General features: G+C 42.7%; 1 protein-coding gene across 3 annotated transcripts in view; it reads right to left on the bottom strand.

Moving 5' to 3' along the window:
* Znrf1 (zinc and ring finger 1) overlaps window positions 1-24,382 on the bottom strand; it is a 103,390-nt gene that overhangs the window by 11,736 nt on the left and 67,272 nt on the right. For all 3 annotated transcript variants that reach the window (XM_076838553.1, XM_076838551.1, XM_076838552.1), the window contains exon 2: window positions 4,574-4,669. In XM_076838553.1, coding sequence (XP_076694668.1) covers window positions 4,574-4,669 — 96 coding nt within the window. The remainder of the gene's footprint in view (window positions 1-4,573; window positions 4,670-24,382) is intronic.

Below are 24,382 nucleotides of genomic sequence, written 5' to 3'. Positions count from 1 at the left end.
AGGTTACTTCCATCCCAACATCAGGGTCTCTAATGGTAGGAGACAAAGGAAAAATAAGCACCTATTTGTGCAGGTCTGCCAGCTCAGGGTACCAGAAAACAGGAGGCTTTCTGCTTTTAGGAGAGCCACATTTGCTCTCCTTTAAAGAATGCTTTATAGCATTTCCAGAGAGGGGAGGGCAGGCATCATGAGTCAAGAAGCTAGGCATGGGCCTGGGCCCCTGAACAGAACTGGGAGAAGAGTCTCCTGAAGAAGCACATGTTGGCCAAGACACTCTCCTTGACTCTGCTGCAAACCCCCTGTCCCAATGGAACCCCTCAGTGCTGAGGAACCCTGACTGGTCTTAGAACAGTACCCCTAAGCTTTCAGGTGACACCCCCCCCCCCCCCCATGGAATTGTGATTCTCCTTTGGTAGGGGCAAAAATGAGATCCCTATCTCAGAGCTTGTTCTGCTATCTGAGCAATTTGAAGGTCAAAATTCGTGCGTGTATTTTTCAAAGCAAGTTCGTCTATTCTCAGAGCCACAGAGATGTTGAAAAGGGACAGAAATGAAAAGGCCCATAGAAGCTGTTCACATTTACCCACAACCCAGCCTCCCACCTCCTTCCTCTCTCCTGCATAGCATCTTTATCTGCCAGGAGTCCTATGGATCTAACAGTACTTTGGGGCCTACACCCTCCCTACCCCTAACCTCTGCTGTTCATAAGCCTCCCCAGCTGGTGTGTGCCCAGGAATACCAGGTGTTGGTCTTCACTTTTTCTTTTAAGTACTGGTTGAACCAGTTAAACTAGTTTTGTCTTTCCTAAGCTTGGAAGAAAAAAAGAAAAAGAAAAAAATCTGGCAGGCAGCTACTAGAGATATTTGGAACTCTCTGCTCAGGCCAACCCCCATAATAAGAAAAATACTACTTATATCTATCTCATTTAGGAGGTTTCTACTTTTTTTCTTAGGTGGTCAACTAAATTCCATCTTACATAACCATCATAAATTTTCTAAAACTTTCCCCAATTGTTGCCAGCAACTTTGGAAGGTGAATGTGTGGGGGTGTAGATGGGAAGTCTCCAAGGGCAGTGACCAGGAGTTTCAGTGACTTTTCATGAGAAAACAGAACTTCTTTATCATCTAAGAAAGCCTCACCTTGTGTCCTTTCCAGAAAGATTCAAAGAGTTCACACCTCAGAGACTCCAAATGTCTTTAAAATTTTAAGATAAGGCAATACAAAGCACACGAGGTTAAGGTGATGAGAAATTGAAGTAGAATATATTCCTGGAGAAACCATCTGTGGCCCCAAAGTGCGAGTGCTCCATCTTAACTAGAACAGGCTCCTGTATGCTCTAGGGACTCCTCTCTTCACACACAAACACACACACACGCCCAGGTTGCAAATGCAGTCCTCCCTACTAAAAAGGTTTAAGCATTTTCAGAAGACAAAGACCGAATATAAGGAGTTCAAGCCACCAAAGCCTCCTTTCCACATTACTCATATACACAGAGGGGCTGGAAATTGAGTCTGAAGCACCTTCATCACTTTCATACAACTCTACTCACAGGATAGGAAGTGACTGCTTGTGGTCTCTCTGCCTCTGGTGGTAAAAGATGGACTTAAAAAAATTTTTTTTTTATACAGTGTCTCACTATGTTGCCCAGGCTGGCCTCAAACCTATGATCCTCCTGACAAAGCTCCTGAGTAGCTGGGGTTATAGGCGTGCCCATCACACTCAGCAAGGATTGCCTATTGCAAAAGAACCTCAAGTTTATTTTTTATTTTGGTGTTGGGGATTGAACCCAGGGGTGCTTTACTACTGAGCAACATGCCCAGCCCTTTTTAAATTTTATTTTGGGACAGGGTCTCATTAAGGTGCTGAAGCTAGCTTCAAACTTGAAGTCTTCCTACCTCAGCCTTCCGAATTGCTGGGATTACAAGTGTGTGCTATCATGTCCGGAAAGAGCCTCAAGTTTAAAGACTCTAGTTTACACATATGCACATACGCGCACCCCAGAAAGGTGGCATCTCAAGTAAGATGAGGGGAAAATGAGAAACAGAATAAAAATAGTAGCCCTCGACCTCCAGCTGGCCAATATAAGGGACCCTCCCCTAGGCTTCTGGTGGGAGGGTGACCAGGAGCACCAGACACTCAAGTGCTGACATGGAGGAGTTCCTGGGGACATTTGAAGGTGTCATGGGCAGTTTTCTGGGAGAAGAGCTGGAGTCCCTCAACTTCCCATTTTCTGGCATGGTGGTGTGGGATCACTCCTAACTCAGGGTGGCCCCGAGAACATTCTGTCCTCCACAGCTATTCCTCAGTTCTTCCTTACAACTCCAAGGGCCAAGTCTGCTATAAGGCAACTTTGTGTTCTTATGACAGCAAAGGCAGTGTCTACAGAGAGGTCTCCCCAGCAACACATAGTACAAAAAAGTCTTCAGGAGGCATCAATACATGTGGGACAGAAGTGAATACAGCATTTGAGGCTGTGGGTGGGGAGGGCCATGAGACACAGGGAAGACTACTCTCCCTCCATGGTTCCAGACAGAGATGGTCAACAGGGACAAAGCTGAGCTTGAGTATGGGAAGCCTGGAGCACACATAACAACGGATCCAGGAACATGGCGGCCGCCAGTCTCTGGGGAACAAGGAAAGGCTGTCTACTGGGAAAGAAAGGGTTTCCAGATACTAGGCAGGAAATATAGGGAAAGGAAACACCAGGGGTAGAGTTAGGGCATAATCTGCCCTGTAGCTGAGGAAAGCAGGTAGCATTCCTGCCCACAGAAAGAATCTTTTAGCCATGCAAGTTAAGTAAGAGATTTGAGAATACTGGTTGAGTATCCCTAATCAGAATATCTGAAAACCTGAAGTGCTCCCAAAATCTGAAACTTTTTTCCCCTGGTGTTGAGAATTGAACCCAGGGCTTTACACAGGCTGGACAAGTGCTCTACCATTGAGCTAAATCCCCAGTCCCCTGAAATCTTTTGAGTGGTGACATGGCTCCCCCAAATTTCAGATTTTTTGGATTAGAGATGTTCAACTGGTAATGTCGATGTAAATGTCCCCAAATCTGAAAAACTCCCAAATTTGAAACACTTCTGTTCTAAGTGTTTCAGATAAGGGTTACTCAACCTGTGGTAGGATATGTTTTCAGCAGAATTGAGCAGATCAGTCACCGATTTATTTCCCAGAATCAAAGGCTGATGCTTTATGTGGGAAGAACATATCTGGTGTGAGGAAAGCCTTTCCAGAAAATGTCCATTGTTAGGATGGGGGCAAGGAAAAACAAGTCTTCAGACTCTGAGATACCATAACTCTTCTAGTCCCTGCTCTGACATTTTTTTTTTTTTTTTTTGGTGTGCGTGTGTGTGTGGTGCTGGGGATTGAACCCAGGGCCTTGTACATGCGAGGCAAGCACTCTATCAGTGGAGCTATTTCCCCAGCCCCCCTGCTCTGACTTTAATTTGAGAGGCTGGGCCTCCTGCAGGGTTGGCCAACACCCATGAAGTTCTCTGATGAACAGAATTTGGAGATCAGTTTAAAGACATAAGAATGGACAACCACAGTGCCCTAGCAGCATAAGCTAAGCGGCACTATGGAAGGCCTTGCCTCTCCCACGACCACTGTCAACCATGTGTCAGGCTCTGTGCTAAGGTAAGGGGTTTTCTGTGTAATATATCTTAGGTCTGAGAATCCCATGGATGAGGGAATGCTATCACCATTTTATGGACCAGAAAACTGAGGTCCTACTATGCTAAGCAACTTATCTGAGATAACAGTGAGTGGTAGAGAAAGGTCCAAACTCAGATCAGCTGAACTCTGAATCTTTACTCATAGTATACCAGGCAGTTGTTGACACTTTTTTGTCCCTGGAGATGTTAGGGAGACTTGAATGTCATAGAATCCTGGGCTCCATGATCCGCCACCCCCCCCCCCCCCGCCCCCGCGCGCTATATTCACTGCTTAGTTTCAAGGAAGCCTCCAAGGTAGGAAGCCTTGGTGGAGCACTAAGGCTGTGTGACAGCACTCAAATCCCATAAAGGGTGTCCTTAGATTCAATGATTCCCTCATGCTCTCTGCTGTAGGGAGTCAGAGGGCTGAATCAGGTATTCACCTGAGTTGCAAAGTGAGGTGATGACCAGGCTTCCAGTATCCTGTGCATATACCACTGTGCACAGGCTCCTATTCCCCAGGGAGGGACAATGCTCCTGCTAGGCCCCTTTGCTGGCTTTTAGAGTGAGTCTGGCTGTCTTGGGGCCTGCTATGGTCAGGTGTGCAAAGGGTGAAAGAATGGGTATGTCCCTCAACTAGAGTCCATGAAACAGAAGGGGTAGAGGGAAGATTATTGACGAAGCCCTGAGAGGTTTCACGGTGCCATGGACCTGACCCTGGGCCTACCTTTCTTGGCCCATTTCTTTGCCACTAACTTGTACTCCCAACTCCCTGAAACAACAGGTTTCTTACCACCATGTAGGCATTCCTGCCATAAGGCGAATAAAACTCTGTACAGTTCCCCTCAATCAGAGGCTCTCCCAGAACTGGCTATACCCACAACAACCTCAGGAGGCCAGCAAGGCCCAGCCCTTACCATTGTATGAGAGGCGAGGTTTGCTCAGACACATTATAAAGTGCATTTCCATCTCATCAGAAGCCACAGACTTGGAGCAAATGGGGCACTTGAAACCTGAAAGAGAGGAGAACAGAATGAAAAGTCTTCTCCAAATCCAAAGGATCTACAATAAATGTAGACACACTCAAATGATGACAGCTGTGTAGGGGTAGCATCAACATGGACAATGACAATCTAGACCATCATGACTGTGGCCTTTCCATCACAGCCTTTGGCTCCCAGTTTTCTCTAAGGCTCTCCTGTCACATACCATTTGATAATGTTAAACAGAGGTCACCAATATGTGGTTTTAGCTTAATTTTCTTCATGACCCTTTCTCAGTAGGGTCTAGTAGCAACAAGGATATAGGAAGCAAATCAAGACAGCTGAATAATCAATCTTTTTCTATGGGCGCTACTGGGGACTGAACTCAGGGGCACTCAACCACTGAGCCACATCCCAGCCCCATTTTGTATTGTATTTAGAGACAGGGTCTCACTGAGTTGCTTAGTGCCTTGCCTTTGGAACTCACGATCCTCCCGTCTCAGCCTCTTGAGCTGCTGGGATTATAGGTGTGCGCCAACATGCACAGCCTGAATATTCAATCTTTAAATACAAAGAATTTAATATTTTTCTACCTCACAGCCTTCAAACCATTTGGCTAGATCACCCGAGGGAGGAATTACCATAGTCATTGGCACCTCCATCCCTCAACCTGCTCAGACTCCTCACCCACCCAGCCAGGCAGCACCTTCATTCCTCACCCAGCACACCCTGTGCCTCCCTCATGGCTAAGGCAGCTGTCTTCTGGGAAGGAAAGCAGCAGTGTAGCCCTCCAAAGTGCTTCCAAATGTCACCAAGCGAAATAGCTATTTTGAGGTGCCAGGTGAACACAGGGTTTCATGATCTGCTACTTTATTCACAGGGAAGTTTGGACCATTTATATTCCCAAAGGTTTCATTAGCACTGTTTCAGTACTAGTGAATTCTGGTCAAGCATCTTTTGTGTTGAACTCAATGCATTAAGTAAACCTAATCCCTAGATTCTTTTTTTTTTTTTTTTTTTTTGTTATCCTGGGGCTTGAACTCAGGGGCACTTTACCACTGAGCTACTTCTTCTTACTAAGTTGCCAAGGTTGGCTTTGAATTTTTTTTTTTAAATGTAGATGGACACGATACCTTTATTTTATTTATTTATGTTTATTTATTTATTTATTTTTATGTGGTGCTGAGGATTGAACCCAGTGCCTCACATGTGCAAGGCAAATGCTCTACCACTGAGCTACAATCCCAGCCCGGCTTTGAATTTTTGATCCTCCTGCCTAAGCCTCCCAAGTCACTGGGATCACAGGTGTGCACCACTATGCTTGGATCCCTAGTTTTCCTTTCTTTTTTTAATACAATAGAAACGAATATTTTCAATCTTTTCCATTTTACTTTTATTGAAATAATTGTTAAGTGGGTCAATTCTTTTCCATGTAAGTTCTATCAAAAAGATTCACTGCTATTGAAAAGTTATTTATTTATTTGCATCAGTTTATATGTAACAGCTTTTCTTTGGTGACTATGATTCCTACTTGCCCATCTGCACTTCCTAATATGGCATATCTAATTCCTTATGTGAAGATTTCACACTCCTGTTACTTTTTGGTCAAATTTTTCATCCACAATTTTATTTGACGTTGGTAATGACTGTCTTTAGTATTAGTTATGAAACAGATAAAAGGCCAAGCACTCAAAATTGACATTTGTTGGTCTCATAACAGAGAAGAGTTCATACCTTCCCAGTCTTCTTCCTGTGGCTACTTCCCTCATCTGTGTGGACAGTTGTGACTGGGGTGGGTGGCACTGAGGTAGGAGGCAAGCTGGCACAAGCATTTGCTTCAAGTCTCCCAAATACTCTTTTTTTCCAGTGACAATGCTTTGAACTACAGGACCAAACAATAAATTCAGGGCCTGGTTAACTATGGTCAAAGTGGACACTTCACTCTATGGAATGGTCCCCAATCCCTTAAGACCTTCCCTCAAAGATTATCACTATCTAAGCATCTCAGCTAAAAAGCCTTGGAAATGGTACCAATCCAGGGACTCCAGACAAATTTTTTTCATTTCTGACCTCTGCACAGTTAAAAACCAAAAGACTGAAAAAAGAACTTAGGAGTAAAGAGAGTGATATTCCATCTCCAATTTTCTGGTAGAATTGGTTCTAAAATGCACCAGGCTGATTATTTTATAATCTAGTTTAAAAATGTGCAGATCCAGTGCCACATACACAATGGAGAGATGAGGAATGAACCTGAGTCTCAGAATGAAGATGCTCTTCATTTCTAACCCCAGTCCCTTGGTGTTCTCACAGTGTTGTGGTTTTTTTCCAATTCAAAAGAACAAGGTTTTGTAAACTTTAAGTGGCTACAGGACACCTGCACTTTGAACTTGCTAAGTTAGAATCCTGCTTGCAGACTGAGGGCTGAGACTGTAGTAGCACGGAGGGAGGTACTCTTCGAGGTCCTTTTGAGGTGTTCAAAGTAATCTTTTACCAGGAAAAGCCTTACACTTCCCCACTTTCCTGATAACTTAGAATAGATGCACGGTTTCCCAATATAAGCATGTGCACTCCCTGTATTCCAGTGTGGTTCCTTGAGTGCAAAAGGGGGGTCAATTTATAGATAAGGTGTTGGTAAGTAGGCCACCCAAAAAGAAGGTCTACCAGGACATGTCACCAAATGTGTATGTCATGGGGGGAAAAGGATCAGAGCAACCCTCTCATTATACAGAGGAGAGAATAGGCCCCAATGAGGCCTTGGAGTCTTGAAAGGTCACATGAGTGACATGGTAAAGCCAAGACTAGACTTCTTAGCTCTGAGCCCAAAGTTCTTCCACTAGGGAAGAAAGAGTTAGCCACAGCGTTTTAAGAAAGAGGTAGGGGCTGGAGTTGTGGCTTAGAGATAGAGTGTTTGCCTAGCATACATGAGGCACTGGGTTCAATCCTCAGCACCACATAAAAACAAAACAGAGGAAGGAAAGAAGGAAGGGAGGAAGGAAGGGAGGGAGGGAGGAAGGTTTGGAGGCTGAGAATGCAGCTCAGTGGCAAAATGCCTGCCCACTTCCCTCCATGCATGAAGCCCGGGATTCAATTCCTGGCACTGCAAAAAAGAAAAAAGAGGTATACTGGGAGATGTTGCCTCTGGAGAGGAAGAAGCTTGGTGACAGGAGGCCTGCATTTTAATTAAAGGGAGGTTAGTGCCCCTGGGTGCTTATGTTATGTGTTATTTTGTGAAGGCTCACAAAATAACCCTATGTAAGTGGGAAATGGGAAGATGACCCAGGTGTTCTAGCTTCAAGACCCTGGCAACTAATCTACCCCTTGTGGACCTTAAACTCCTCATCTGAAAGATAGGGGAATTCATTTTACTCTTGCAAGGATTAAATGAAACAAGAAACATGGAAGTACTGTGAAAAGAAGTGAACCAAATGTAGGTGGTAGAATCATCATTGGGCCAAGTGGCACTGGATGGGACAGGAACGAACAAAAGGGTTAAAGGAAGGACTTAGGATAACTGTGGTCTATGGTGATGTACTTGTAGGACCCTGAAGAAGGGAAGACTGGCCACAGGCCAAGCAGTCTGCTGGAAGTGGCCAGCAGCCACATCTCTGCTGGATCCCACAGTTTCCTTTGAACTTCTAGAGCACTGTGCACGGCTACTGGCACTTTCCATACTGCCAATGTGGAAACAACAGTCTGTTTAACCTCCACGGCACCACCTCTTGCATATGATGATAAAGAAATAACACTTTGCATTTACTGACTTATTTGTATGGATAGTCACTGTCCAAAAAGGATTTACATGCCTTCTCATTGCAAGGTAAAAAATAAGGTAGGTGCTGTTATTAACTGTTTCACAGACAAAGATATTGAGGACCACAAGATTAAGGAAGCTGTTCTAGGTTAATGCAGCTAGAAACAGCCAGAGCTAGGACATGACCTGAGAGTGCCCACGGAGCTAGCACTTCTGTGCCACTGCTGGCTAGCACAGAAAGAGGAGTTACATGGCAAAACAAACACAGACATGGTCTTAGCGAATACTCATTTCAAAACTTACAACATGTCGTTGCATTTCTCCTGAAGTACCCATGGTTCTGAATAATCCCATCACAATGGTGAATTTAGTTAATTTTTCTGGGAATTCTGTTAATGTGGAAGAACAGAGTTCTGCTTTCCACTTGGCACTGAGCCTACAGTACTGGTTAAGATGTTGGGTTTACAAATTACCTTTTAAATGGAAAATAAAAGAAAAAAGAGGGACAGAAAAATACAGAGAGATAAGGGGAAAAAAACTAATGTCCCCACTTTCTTTCCTGAAAGGTCATCTGATGATCACGACGGAACTACTACTCTACTGCCCCAATCTTTTCTCGTAATTGTCCAGCCTTGATTCAGCACCAATAGCCCTATGGAATGATAAATACTGTGATGTTTGTGAGCTATCTGAAGGTAAAATATCTAGGAAATTTTGATTCCACTTGGAAAGAAATCTGTACCAAATGAAAAACAGCCCTGCAAACAAAAATAAACCAATGATCTGCAGAGTAATCCAGTTCACATGACTCTGTCAAATTTTCTCAGAGGCCTCAGAAGAACTTGGGAACAGTCAATCAGGGAGGCTTTACATTCCTTCAAGAGAAAGCCTCAGGTAGGCTCTTCAGAACTCTCTCAAATTGTTCTTACATCAGATGCTGCCTGGTATACCCTGGAGGCAGGGGAAGAGAAGCCAGCCCTCCAAGGCCTTCAGGTGCTTGTCCACCTGTATTTGTTACATGTCTGCCACTAACATGGAGGGAGATGTCAGCTAGCTCAGGCTTGCTGGCCCTCATTCACCTTAAGCCACTGTCTCTTGCATCAAAATGAGGCAAAGGTAGGAACTTGGTTCCTGTCCTTTTCTGCCAGTGTCTCAGAATGAGGAAGAACTGTCTGACAGTACCGTAGGTTACTTATCTGTGATGGTCCTATTCTGTGCTGGTGGCTCGATAAAGCAAATGATGATATAGGATTCCACTGAGGGTAGCCAAGAGAGTAATTCTAATGAAGACCTCATTTCTTTCCTTTTTCTTATCATCAGATAGGTTGTTTCTACATCCAGAAGAATGGAGGAGAGTCCAATTCATCAGGCACTATGCTTACATGGGGAATACCTTGCTATTTTGACATCTACCAAAGACCAAAGCTCCTAAGAGAAGACAAGTCTGTCCTTGTCCCTGGTGACAGTTTTAGTGCCAGGTCAAAGGAACGGCCCATTGGTAGGTAATTCCAAGAACACTCAGAGTCACGTGCATTGACAAGCATCTTCCTGGGTCAGGTACCCTGGTCCTCAGACATCATCAGGGTCCTTCCCGTCTCCTGGTGCAATTAAGGAAGGATGGGTCAACAAGATTCAGTTAGAAGAACTCTCCTAAACCATTATAACACTCAGCTTATAATATAAGTTAGTTTTTGAGCTCTGGGGACCAATATACTTCTCATTATCCAAAACTGCTACTTTCTCCTTTAAGACCTGATTTCCCCTGGCAGGACCGTGTGCTGACTGCATGTTGCTCCAGTTTTCTCCCCCTCCTTCTCCTCCCTCCCTATGCTGATGCGCTATTTTAATGGCTGCCCCAGTTCTGCTTGTCTCTGGGATCACCTAAAGGTAGAAGAATCAAAAGAAGCAACCAGGGTAAAGGAAGATGATCACCCTCACTGGGGCAGGCCTCCTGTCTGGGGGAAGAGGAGATATGCGGACTCCTCTCAGCCTGAAGCTCCAAGATCAACTCCCCCAACTCTGTTCTTACAGGTCAGTTCCCAGTTGCCAACTCTGATCTCTCCCTGTCACATTCTTGTGGGGCTTAATGTCAATAAAATGGGACTTGACCAAATGAATTTATTAAAAAGGATTTATTACAAATAGAAGATCAGAGAGGTAACATGGGATGACTTTGGTAAAGGTATTACATTCTTCATCCACAGACACAAATACATTTTCCTACTAAAAAACAAATGTACAATTCATCAATTGCTGAGGTGCAAGGCAGTGTCTCCTGGAGAACATTCTGAACTGAGAAAAGGCGCTCAGAATTGATCCCAGTGGTGGTGCTCAGAATGGTGGTGCTCAGAATTGATCCCAGTGCCTCACATATGCTAGGCAAGCGCTCTACCACTGGTTTTTGTCTCTTTCAATACAAAGACTCAGTCTCTGCAGTTTTGTTCTAGGGACTGGGGGCTCACCTATTTCTCCAGGAGACAAAAGAAGATATTTGAAGAGACCTACATTGACAGCTAAAATCAATTTGTGTATGTGTGTGTGCATACCTGTTGTGATAGTTAATTTTATGTGTCAATTCGACTGGGTGATAGGGGGCCCAGATATTTGGCTAAATATTGTTTCTAGGTGTGTCCATAGGGTATTTCCAGATGAGGCTGGCATTGGAAGTGGCAGACTATACAAAGCAGACTGCCGTCCCCAATAGGCAGGCCTCATCCAATCTGTTGAGGGCCTGAATAGAATAAAAAGGCAAGAAAGTGAAACTCTGCTCCTGTTCTGCCTGAGTGCTCCAGTTAGGACATGAGCCTCTTCCTGCTCTTGCACCATCAGCTCTTCTGGTTCCTGAACTCAGGCTGGAAATGTTTTGTTACTTCTGGGGTCTCCAGTTTGCAGGTGATAGGCTAGGACTTCTCAGCCTCTCTAATCATGTGAGCCAATTCCTTATAATAACTCTCTTCACATAGAGGTTCAGTTTCTCTGGAGAACCCTGTCTAGTAAAATGTGAAAAATAAAATTTAAAAGACTGACGATGCCACACGTTGGTAAGGATGTGGAGCAACTGGAACTTTCATATATTGTTGAGGAGTGTACAATGATAACCATTTTAGGAAAAGGTCATATTTTTCTTTTTCTTTTTTAAAATTTTATTTAGATGTTGATGGATCTTTATTTTATTCATTTATTTACATATATGTGGTGCTCAGAATTGATCCCAGTGCCTCACACATGCTAGGCAAGCGCTCTACCACTGAGTACAAGCCCAGCCACAAAGGTCATGCATTTCTTTATAAAACAAACATACTCTCAGTCTGTGAGCTAAGTAATTTCTCGTGTATATATTTACCCACCTCCAAATGAAAACATGTCTGCAAGTAGACATTTACAAGAATGTTTATCACAGCTGTATTATGGACAGCCAAACTGGCCATTAATAGAATGGATAAAGAATCTGTGGAATGTTCATTTAATACAATGGAAAACTACTCAGCAATAACAAATTGGATGAACATTAAAGACATGCCAAGTTGGGGCTGGGATGTGCTCAGTGGTAAAGCACTTACTTGCCTAGCGTGTGCAAGGCCTTGGATTCAATCCCTAGCACCTCGCACACATAGAAAAAGAAAGAAACAAAAAACAAAAGAGCACACAGGATGATTATAATTATTATGGTAAGTTCTAGAACAGACAAAACCAATTGATCATGGTGGGGGGGACAATGGTTGTCCCTAGAGGGTAGGAGATTGAGAAAGTGATGAAAAAACTTTCTAGGGTGATAGGAGTATTCTATATCAAGAGAAGGGTTTGGAGTATATATACATGCATTAATTTGTAAAAACTTCTCAGATTTGAGATTTTTTGTTTGCAAATTTTGCTTCAATCAGAAAAACCCATTAAAAAATACAATGACATATCCACTGAAGCTTTTAGAGGAAGTGTACTGATGGCTGCATTAAAAGGAAATATATAAAAAAAAGACACATGGATTAAACTTCTTCCAACTTTTCTATGTATTAGAAATTTTCATGATGAAACACTGAACAAAAGCATCAAGCAGGAAGCTGTGTTGTGAAGAGAAAGCAGGGAAAAAAGGTGTGTGTGTGCTGGCTAAGGTAAATTTAGTGGTCAGGAAAGGCTCTAAGGAGGTGACAGGTAAGCTGAGACCTTGATGCATTAGACCAGCAAGGGTGGAGCATCTAGGCATCATAACAAAGACAGTGGGAGACACATCTGAATCCTTGCATACACTCAGAATACCTTTCTTTCACTGATGGCTGGGTACAGGATTCTTTTGCTCTTGCACCATCAGCTCTCCTGGTTCCTGACTCAGGCTGGAAATGTTTCATTACTTCTGGGGTCTCCAGTTTGCAGGTGATAGGCTAGGACTTCTCAGCCTCTGTAATCATGTGAGCCAATTCCTTATAACTCTCTTCACATAAAGGAATATTCCTTTTATCTTTAGTGATATAGAGAGGAAATTCCACCATCTTCTAGCTTCTTAGTGTTGCAAATAAGAAATCTGGGGGCCAATGTGATTTTTCCCCCTTTGTAAATTATTTGTTTCCCTGGCCTGAAAGCTTGAAAGATTTTTCTTTTCATCCTAAGAGTTCAAAATGTTACCAGGATATGCTAGGTATATCTTTTCTCATCAGCTATACCTTTCAGTATGCAAACTCAGGTCTTCCTTCTTTTACAGAATTTGTTTTTCCTGTTTTATCATTTCCTTAGTGATTAGTCATGAATGCTATTTACTGATTATTTCTAGCTTTCCTTCTTCAAGCTATACAGTACAACTATATTTGCCTGCTCCCTTTGAAGTTAAGGGTAGGTTCACTGTCTTAGCCAAAAAAATGTGAGTAGAAGTAATGAATACAGGTCCAAGAAAACCTCAAGAGCCAGTGCATGATTCACCACGCTATTTGCAATGCTGCAGTGGTCAGGAAAGAGGTGTTGAGACAAAGCCTGGTAGCCTGGGAGCTTTGGGTCTCTGGGTAACTGTTGAGAACTACAGCCCAAGGGGCCCCAGCAAACTTCCAGCTGATTGGCTCACTGTGGCCCCAGCAAACTTCAGCTGCCAGCTGATTGGCTCCTCTGCGGTGATGCTCATTGGGCTGTTTCCCTGCCATTTAGACCACGGAGCTGCTCATTGGGGGGACTCTTTTGGCTCCGCCCATGCGACCCAGCCAATCAGCCTCAAGAGCAGGAGGAGTGGGGCGGGGGTTGAGAGGCTGGAGAAGCGGGTGGTGGTAGTTGGGCTCTGAGGGAATTCCTAAAGAGCTAGTGTGGAGCAGCCTGTGTTCTAAAAATAAAGTTCGTTTCTGCTTGATAAGTGGATCGTGAATTGTGCCCAGCCAGACTGCGGCAAGTAACAACAGTGGACAAAGTCCCCCTCCTGTAGTGCTTCACACTGCAGGAAAATAAATGCATGTGCTAAGCACCTAAGCTGAAAAGACTCTTGGATACTATGTCATAATCTAGTCCTCATCTTCCACTACTTTTGTTAAGTATCTCTTCCTCCATAACTTCTCTTACATTGTCTCTGGAATTTTCTAACTCCCTCCGGGCCCTGCTGGCCTGCTTCTCTACTTGGTTTAAAGAGGTAATAATTGGCACTGGGCATGTATTCTAGCCACTATCTTCCCAGAACCTTGTCTGCTTGGATATTTATATTCTGCTCTTTAAATATACATAATTTCTTTCTTGAATCAATAATAATCTATATACTTATCACTTTTAATGTCTGCATTCCATATTGATAAGCTAACATACTGTGCTTAGTCATTTCTTCTATTGAGTGTCAGGATTCCCAACTTGTATCTACTACACGAATTCTCACAGGAGTGATGATGTCCATTCTTTACTCTTTGCACACTATATTCCACCCCCAACATTTTCTGTTTCCAGATTCTGTGCTGACTAGTTTGAAGGAAAGATACCAGAAGTTAGAAAACCCAGACTTTGCCAGTTACCAGCCAAGTGACCTCATACAAGCTATTATAATATCTGCAGTGCTCTGTTTACTGTCCAGAATTGCTTTAAAGCCCAACCAAAGATGGATGCATAAATGTCAAGTAGGTAAGGCAATGTGAAATGTGGAAAGGCCCTCTTATTGGTTGAATTGGTATTGCTCTAATATACTGACGCTTGCTGATAAACCTACGATTCAAGGAATTCATAAATTCTTCATGCAAAAAGTGAAAAATGAGTTGTATGTATGCAAAGTATTTTGTAGATTCCGAGATGTCATCATTTGATCACTTATGAGAGCCATCATTATGAACCTTTGGCAGTAGGAGGGGAGGCTGCCAATTATAATTTTAAGACATGACTGTGTGGCATATCTTGATTTTACAGTTGTTAAATTTGGGGCTGGAGATGTGGTTTAGTTTAGTTTAGAACACTTCCCTAGTATGCATGAGTTCAATCCCCAGCACTGCAAAAAGAACAAAAAAGGGGAAATATGTGGGCCTGGAGTTGTGGCTCAGTGTTAAGAGCAGTTGCCTAGCATGTGTGAGGCCTTGGGTTCGATTCTCAGCACCACATATAAATAAATGAATCCAATGAAGGTCCATCAACATCTAAAAAAATATTTTAGAAAAAAAAAAGGGAAATAGAGTTGTTAAATTGTGAGATGGATATGCCTTTAAGCCAATGAATATATGAAAAATACATACTTGAACAAATATATAGACTCAATCACATACCACATAAAGCTATTCCTGCTCATTTGCTGCAAACCAGAACAGGCTCAGTGAAGATATCCACATGCAGAACAGAGGGAAGAACTGTACAGTGTGCATGTAAAGGTACACAGAGTATCCAGATGTCAAACCCACACTGCCAGCCAGCAAGTCCAACTTGCAACAGCAGCATTCCAGTCACTTGAAGAACAGGAAAAGCATCTGCCAGCAGCAGGAGCTCTGGCAATCTACTGGCTCTCTTCCCTTGACCCTGTAACTCATTTCTTCCAGAAAGAAGAAGGGCTGCTTAGGAGGGAAAGGACTGGAGTCAGGGATAGAGACCTGAAGGTCTGACTGAACCTGAGCAACTATAAGAACATAAAAACCTTAATGTGAGTGGGAATCAAGTTTCCAACTACTGGCTAACATGGATGTTGATTTATAATTCCTTGTCACCTGGCTGCCATGATTGGACAAGTTTAGGGGCATCCAATTAAAACTCCAAAAGTGTGGATCTAAAGGTCTCCAGGGGAACATTTGGCTTGTATTTTGGAGATGTCTTATTTAAAGGATGGGCCATCTGTTCAAAGAGGAAGATTGTTCAGTATCCAAAGGTTCATGCCAGAACTACTTCTAGTTCTTAGACATTAGAGATTACCTAAAAGGAAGGCAATGGGGATAGATCTGGTCAGGAAATGTTTAGTTATTTAACTGAATACCTTGTTCTTGTTAAGTTGCTGAGGTTGTCCCACCTCCATTTCAATCCCCAACATACCATGCACCTATGGATTTTATAGTGTTGGCGCAATGTCCAAGAACACTCTTTAAGGCAACAATAAAAACTGGTCTTTAAGGCTGGTATTGTGGCACATGCCTATATTCCCAGCAACTATGGGAGGGTGAGGCAGGAGGATTGCAAATTCAAGGCCAACCTCAGCAATTTAGCAAGACCCTATCTCTCAATAAAAATTTTGGGAGGGGTGCTGTAGCTCAGAGGCAGAACACTTCCCTAGAATGTGTGAGGTACTGGGTATAATCCTTAGTACCACATAAAAATAAACAAATAAAATAAAGGCATGCTGTCCATTTACAACCACTAAAAAAAATAAAAATAAAAAAAGGCTGGGGCTATATAGCTCAGTGGTAAAGTACCTCTGGGTTCAATCCCCAGTACCAAAACAAACTATCAAAAAACTGGTCTTTAATCAAAAAAGGCAAGGATTTGTGGACTTTTTCTACATTACAAAAGAAAGGAGAATCACTTCCTCCAGCTTGAGGGTGACATTGCTGGGCAGGATATCAACCTTGCAGGTTGAGCCTTACTCATAGCAGGTGACCTCAGCGACTTTTCCAAAGAAACCAAACTAGCCTGGGAAGTGCCCCGCAGCAGGCTTGCTTCTCCACTGGATATAGACTGCTTTCCAACTCATGGGTCTTTATTGATCTAGTTAAAACCATAACCTTCAACTAGCTTTCCACTTTTTTTTTTTAAATGGGGAAATATGGGGGCACAGAGAGGGGGAGAGGGAGAGAAACAGAATGAATGTGTGCACATGTATGTTTGGGGGTATGGCTGGAGGAATAAAGGAGAGTTAGAGAAGGGAAAAGGACAAAGATGGGAAATCTTACAAAAATATCTACACAGAATCAATAATTTATTTCTGGGTTTTTAAAGGCAGTGTCCACTCCACTGGAATTTTTTACTGACAAGAAAGAAAATGCTTGAACACACCATTAGATCATATTCAGCAGAGTATCTGACTCACTAGCCAATGGATGTGACATTATGATCTAAGTGACTGTTTATACAAGACCATTTGCTTCACACTGTGTAACTTACATCTATTAATGATGACAGGCCTGGCCTTCATATCACTGGAGGTACACTAGAAGGTTCTTCCATGGCTCCTACTATAATCCCAGGTTGCAGAACACATGCTGCTGTGTTCATTTCACAAAAGCTACCGCTCAGGCTTGGGCCCTAGCAAGGCTGCAGACTGGTTTCTTGCTTGAACCTCGACCTGGCCCCTTCTCATCAAAGCATCCTCTGCTCAGCTGTACCTTCAAAACTGAAGCAGATGGAGGCAGGAACTCAGAGAACATGGTCCTGTAGGCCACAACTGTGTTTTGAAATGGCACCTACAGAAGAAGCCAAAAGCGTAGGACAGAGTTGTTTTGAAAGCTCAACAACAGGGCAGCGATCAGCCCTATCAAAGGAACTATCAGGGTTTAAAAAAAAAAAAAAAGCCTTCATGCTTCAGGCCTTGCTTTTTATCATCCATGACTACAATGATCACTGAGGAAAAGGTGGGAAGACCCTAGAGAGATATAAAGTACAGACCAAAAGGTAGAAAGGAATTTCCCAGGCACATCCATGAGACACAGCACAAATTAGAAGGACAATGAAATCTAAGGTTTCTAAAATAGTGTATGACCTCCACACATGGTGTGTGAAGTGTATTACTGTATTGTTTTTCTTCTCTGGTGCAAGTTATTTGAATCTGGTACATAAGAATGGGAGGGCAGACAGTGGAAGCAAGAAGGGTAGAGGGCAGACTTCAATATGGTAGGAAGAACATGAGGACACCTCATAAATTTTCAGTAATGGCAAAAGTTCCAATATTAACAAAGCCAAGGATCTCCCAATGAAAATAAGTAATCTGGCTAGAAAGTGAAAGGTGTGTGATACAATGCAACAGTCAAGCATGTATCAACAGACAAAGAATTACCCTAGTAAGCAGTCTCTGAATTAGACCTTAGAAACATATTATGAGAGGACCACATAAAATGGGAATTCCTTAGTCATTTTGACATTTCACCTTGAAGAATAGTTTTACATTGATTTTGACATTCCCTCATTTCAAGTCAGCACACTGACTTCCCTGAATATAGGCTTCAGGAATAGAAATATTGACAGATATCATTTATTCAAATACCTCCATCTATTCAGGAGGCTAGAGGCAAAGTATCACAAATTTGAGGCCAGTCTGGGCAACTCAGTGAGACCCTATGGAAAGAATAAAAAAACAAGCAGCCACATAGAACAGAAAAACACTGCAAAGGTGCAGTGGCATATATTTGTAATCCGCCCCCCCCCCCCGCCCCCAACTTGGGAGGCTAAGAGGCAGGAGGACTGCAAGTTCAAGGCCAGCCTCAGTAACTTAGTGAGGCCCTAGTCAACTTGAGATCCTGTCTCAAAATAAAATATAAAAAGGGCTGGGGATGTGGCTCAGTGGTTAAGCGCCCCTGGGCTTAATCCTCAGTTAAAAAAAAAAAAAAAAGAAAAAAAAAAAAAGAACAGAAAAATGCAGATCTGGACTCAGGACTCAAGTATTCAAGTGCTACTTCTTTCAATATTTTAAGTAATGTGGCCATTTCACCTTCCTGAGATTCCATTCTTTTTTTTTTCTTTTTTAAATTTTTTAGTTGTAGATGGATACAATACCTTCATTTTATTTATGTGGTGCTGAGGATTGAACCCAGGGCCTCACACATGCAAGGCAAGTGCTCTACCACTGAGTCCCAGCCCCAGCCCCGAGATTCTATTTTCTTATCTTCATTACAGAAATTTATTTTTAAACAACCTAACAATTGAATGAGAACATATCTACATAACTGTACAAGTGTGTTGTAGGAAGAATAAAGGTCCTCAAAGACATCTACATCCTAATCCCCAGAGCTGCAAATGTTACCTTACATTCAAAAGGACTATGCAGATGTGATAAATTAAGAATTTTATACTAGATGTGGCAGCATATACCTATACTCCCAGCAACTCAGGAGGTTGAGACAGGAGGATGGCAATCTCGAGGCCAGCCTGCAGCGAGACCCTGTCTCAAAAAAAAAAAAAGACTGGGGATATATTTCGGTGGTAAAGTGCTCTTGGCTTCCATTGGGGGAAATATATATATATTTTAAAATGGGAGAGATTATCCATATTGGCCCAATGTAATTGCCCTAGCTCTTACTAGAGAGGTTGGAGAGACATAGGAGATAACGACTATGGAAGCAGTTAGAGAGAAATTTGAAGATGTTACATTTTAGCCTCTAGAGGCTGAAAAGGCAAAAAATGGATTTCCAGGAGGAATGCAACCCTGACAATACCTTGCTTTTAAAAGCCTAGTAAGTGGGGCTGGGATTGTGGCTTAGTGGCAGAACACTTGGTTAGCATGTGTGAGGCACTGGGTTCGAGTCTTAGTACCACATATAAATAAATAAAATAAAGGTCCATCTACAACTTCAAAAAAAAAAAAAAAAAAAAGCTTAGTAAGGTAGGCAGGCTTGGTGGTATACACCTCTAATCCTAGTGGCTTGGGAGGTTGAGACAGGAGGATCACAAGTTCAAAGCCAGCCTCAACAACTCAATACAAAAAAGGATTGAGGATGTGGCTCAGTGGTTAAGCGCCCCTGAGTTCAATCCCTAGTAAGATCAATTTAGTTTTCTAATTAATTAATTTCTAATTTAGTATTTATTTATTTATACATACTGGGCATCAAATTCAGAGCCTTCAGTGTCCTAGACAAGTGCTCTGCCACTGAGCTACCTCTCAGCCCAGTTAAGCTCATTTGAGATTCTTCACCTCCAAAAAATGTTAAGAAAATAAATGTCAGGCTGGGTGTGATGGTGTATGTATGTAATCCAAACTATTCAGGAGGCTAGAGGCGAAGTAACAAGTTTGAGGTCAGTCTGGGCAACTCAGTGAGACCCTGTCAAAAAATAAAAAATAAATAAAAAGGACCCGAGAAGGTGGGTGTGGTGGTAGATGCCTGTAATCCCAGGGACTCAGAAGGCTGAGGTAGGAGGATTGCAAGTTCAAGGCCAGTTTAGCAATTTAGCAAGACCCTATCTAAAAATAAAAAAAATTTAAAAAAGGGTTGGGGATGTAGCTTATTTAGTGGTAAAGTGGCCTGGGTTCAATTTCCAATATAAAAAAACAAAACCAAAATGGGGTGGGGCTAAGGAAATAGTTTAGTGGTAGAGTATTTATCTAATATGCACAAGGCCCTGGGTTCAATCTCAAGGAAGGAAGGAAGGAAGGGAAGGAAGGGAAGGAAGGGAAGGAAGGAAGAAAATAAATAAATGTATGATCAAATTTGTGGTAATTTCTTATAGCAGTAAAAGGAAACTAATACAATGGCATAGGAAGACATGGTTAGTTTTCCAAAGGATCAGATTTAAACAGGAGAGAGTAGTTGGCTTGCTAAAAATGGTAAAGAAGTGGGTATTGGTTTGGGCTGCTGTAATTAAATACCACAGACTGTGAAGCTTAAACATTTATTCCTCATAGGCTCGGAAGCTGGGAAGTCCATAACCAAGGTGCTGGCAGATGTAGTGTCTGGTGAGGGCCCTCATCCTGGCTTGCAGAGAACCCTTGTGTCTCTTCCTTTTCTTCCCAGGGCACCGTCCCATCATGGGGACTCTATCCTTGCAAACTCCTAAAGCAACCCCCAACCCCTGAAACAAAGTCCCACCACTAAATACCTTGATACCGGGGATCAGGGCTTTGACACACAAATGGAGGATGGGGCACAAACCTTCAGTCTTATGGAATATGGTTGTGTTCTCTTGGAGCTCCACTGGCCACACTCAGGATAAGCAACCAATTCAGACTGTTCATTCATCTTTATTCTGGATATTAAGTGGTAAGGGAATATGGCAAAACATATTCCTATGCTCAGTGAACTGATGACCTACTAAAGAAGAGGGAAAAAATGGCCAAGAGCTCTCATTCTGTGATTTTCACAGCTTTCAGTGGCCATCTAGTGAATATATCTAATGCACAGCTTTTTGACCTGGACACTCTTGGAATGGACTCAAGATCCATTAACCTCCAGAAATAATATGCCTAGTCCTCAGAGTGCTTTTCTGGGGAAATGGATCCATAGATTTAGACTATCAAAAGGGTATGGAATTATAATCTAAAAGTTCATAAAATTTGTAAAACATGAGAAGTATTATAGAAAAAAGATCAAAACATTATAACAGATATTTCAGGAATGGTCCAATCATTTATGATTTACTTGATGAAATTCCAAAGAAGAAAACTGAACCAGATCTCAGGGTACTACCATTCATGTTCAGGGACATTTGATATTTGCTAAATCATGTAAAAGGGTCATTTACAATGAGTTCTGTTAAACATATTTTCCCTTTTCTCCTGAGTCAGTATACATGTACCATTCCCCAGTTTATACAATGCTTTCTCAATCTTACCTACACCTCCAGTAACTGCCTTATTTATAAAAAAAGCTCCATGAAAAGAGCTAAAATGGCTATCTTCACTTCCTCTCCTTCTAGTCCTTTATGAACCCATTCCAGTTTCCAAACCTCCCTTACCACAGTTGCCAATGACCTCCACATAACATCATCCTAAAGTCAATTCTTTTTATTTTTTATTTTTTGGACATCTTTGTTATTTTATTTATTTTTATATGAGGTGCTGAAGATTGAGCCCAATGCCTCACATGTGCTAGGCAAGCGCTCTACCACTGAGCCACAACCCAAGCCCCCTAAAGTCAATTCTTAAACACTAAGCAACTTGTGAAAAGTGACACTTCTTCTCCACCTGCTTACTCCCTACTGTACTCACATCTGCTTTTTGGCTCCTTTCTCAGGCACCTACTTAGACAACCCATCAGAAGAGTTCCCATTTTCAACTCAATCCCTCAGCCCCCACCCCTCAAGCTTTATATTTCCTCTTAGCACTCACCACCGCTGCACCTGCTGTCTGTTGCCCCCATTACAAAATAAGCTCCTTGAAGGCAGAATCTGTTTCTTTTACTGCTGTATCTCCAGAGCCTGGCATACGAGAGGCTCTTGAAAATATCTGTTGGATGAATGAATATCACACTTCGTGGAACTGTGTGAAAAAGGCCCAGCTGTACAACAGGAAAGAGATAACAAATTAAGAGTATGTCTGCCTGTTGAGTCCATTCCCAGCACAGGCTGCCTTCTACCACTCAAGGTTCCAGCAACTGCCACACCAGTGAGGGTTAAGTAGGATGGGAAGTGTATGTGTGACGGAATGTCGGTTAAGAACTCACTGCGGTCATGCTGCTTCCTGCCACCCATGGTTCTGATAAAAGGCACAGATAATAATCACATGTGCATGCACACAGACTTGAGTAACCTGCCGCCAGGCTGTGGTATGCAGCAGGTGTGAAGGGATCTGTTTCAGTTGCCACTTAGGCCCTGACAGTACTGGGGACAGGATGAGGGCCAGCCTTTGTCCCCATGCTAAACCAAGACATGTTAGGCTAGAACAACCTGCAGTTTCTCTTCATGCTACCAACCAGAGCAGGCAGGGCCTCTCCATCTATTCTCCTACGCACGCACGCGCGCACACGCACACACACACACACACACACACACACACACACAGTGCCCAGAAACATGGAAGAGAGGCCAACATCAGATGACCTGGGCTTACTATCCCAGACTGGGGTTGGCAAGGGACCCAGCAGCCATTTCCAGAACAGTGGAAACTTCTAAATACATCAGCAGTCTGATAACTTTCCTTCTTTAAAAACTTTTTTGTCATGGACATTTTTTAAACAATCAAAAAAAAAAAACAGATATAATGAGCTCCTAGGTACTCATTACCCAGTTTCAAAATGATCAAGTAAGGGTCATTCCTGTCTTGTATTTCCCTGGGGTGTCCATGTCTTGGTTTGCCAGGACAATCCAGGTTTAAGATTGTCCTGATGTAATTAATAGCTCCCTCTTTCAATCTCAAGCATGCCTGAGCTTGAATGATAAATTACATAGTCATCTGATCTTTACTCCACCCACTCCCCCTGCACCAGATTATTCTGAAGCAAATTTTAGACACAATATAAGTCCACCCATAAATAATTCACAGTATGATAGCAAAGATTTAAATACGAGCTCACACCCTTTAGACACCAACTTATGGGAACACTGTGCACCTTTCTCTAAACACTCTTGCTGTGGGTTCTCATATCTCATAAACAAAGGGATGGGCAGCCTGGAATGGCTATGTATTCGTATGTGGACCGTCCATATACACCCTGTAGTCTGGTGGCCTGATCTCAACTTATGGCCTGAACTGGCACATATGTGGAGAAGCCAAAATCATGCTTATGCCAGTCTGACTCCACTGTTTCACCTACCACTACCCCACACTGCCTCCAAACAGGGTCTAGAAACAGTCACGGACACAAGATAGCCAAACAGACCCCAGCCATCATGGCTCATTTTATATGTGGATGTAGAAGGAACAGCATGTTTGAACAATTCAAAGTGAATGAACTCAAAACTCAAATCAACATACAAGAGAATAAAATCCCAAACTTTATTGCCCACTGAATGGCATCCTGTAAAATTCCAGAGCCAAGCTGAAAGCTGGGACATTCCTAACACACAGGAGAAAATGGGGAGAAACAGGACATTGTCATATCTTCTGAGTCCCTAGAGGAGATGACCTAGAAAGTTCGCTATGGTCCTGTAGTCCCATTTCTGGGTTATTTCCCAGAGAAAAAGCCTCATATAAGGCAATCAGAAGACAGGAGAGGATGTTAGCCACAGTATCATGTCACGTGGCCCAGAAAAGACCTATGAGGAATGGGCACGTGTCAGGCAGAACACACATGCTATGAAACAATGCAGTGGACACCCCCACCCTCAATACCAGCAGCAGGCACAAGCCATGTGCACACAGAATGGATCTAAAAACAATATTGAGTAAAATAAAGAGAAAAAAGAAGAAACAATTGGTAGCACCATGGCATTTTCTTGAGTTAAAAACATGCACACAACTAAACTAAAATTCTAAGCAAAAACACAAAAAATCCACGTACACACATAAAGTGACAATCCAAAAACACACCAGTAGGAGAATACATATCAAATGCACTCATACAGTGAGCTATGAAGGAGAGGGAACAGAGAACTGGAATATAGGGAACAAATCAATGTACGAATGACCAAGAAAGCAGCCTTGCTCAGTTCAATGACAGCATATCATAAAACAAACACTATCAAACCTGTGCACTACAGGGAGGTTCAAAGAGGAAAACGGAAAAGGGGGAAGTTCGGTATTAAAAACAACCCCAATTGTGAAAAGAAGATTGACCTAAAATTTTTTAATGCTGGAAAACTGGTTGGTAAGTGGTCCAGGACAAGGGAGGCAGAGGGGAGGAGAACTGAAAATGGATGCCTCACTCCTCATATAAAGACAAAGAGAAGGCAAGAAGGCGATCCTCCTGTGGCTTACATGCGGGAGTGGTGTGATGACTGGCTGCCTTTTGGGTTCATCACTGGACCAACACAGTACCTGCATCTCAGAGGTGAAC

The sequence above is a fragment of the Callospermophilus lateralis genome, chromosome 18 (genome assembly GCF_048772815.1).
Source record: "Callospermophilus lateralis isolate mCalLat2 chromosome 18, mCalLat2.hap1, whole genome shotgun sequence".
Taxonomy (NCBI): Eukaryota; Metazoa; Chordata; class Mammalia; order Rodentia; family Sciuridae; genus Callospermophilus; species Callospermophilus lateralis.
Note: the sequence above shows the minus strand (reverse complement) of the source record. Positions and strands in the feature narration are given on the sequence as shown.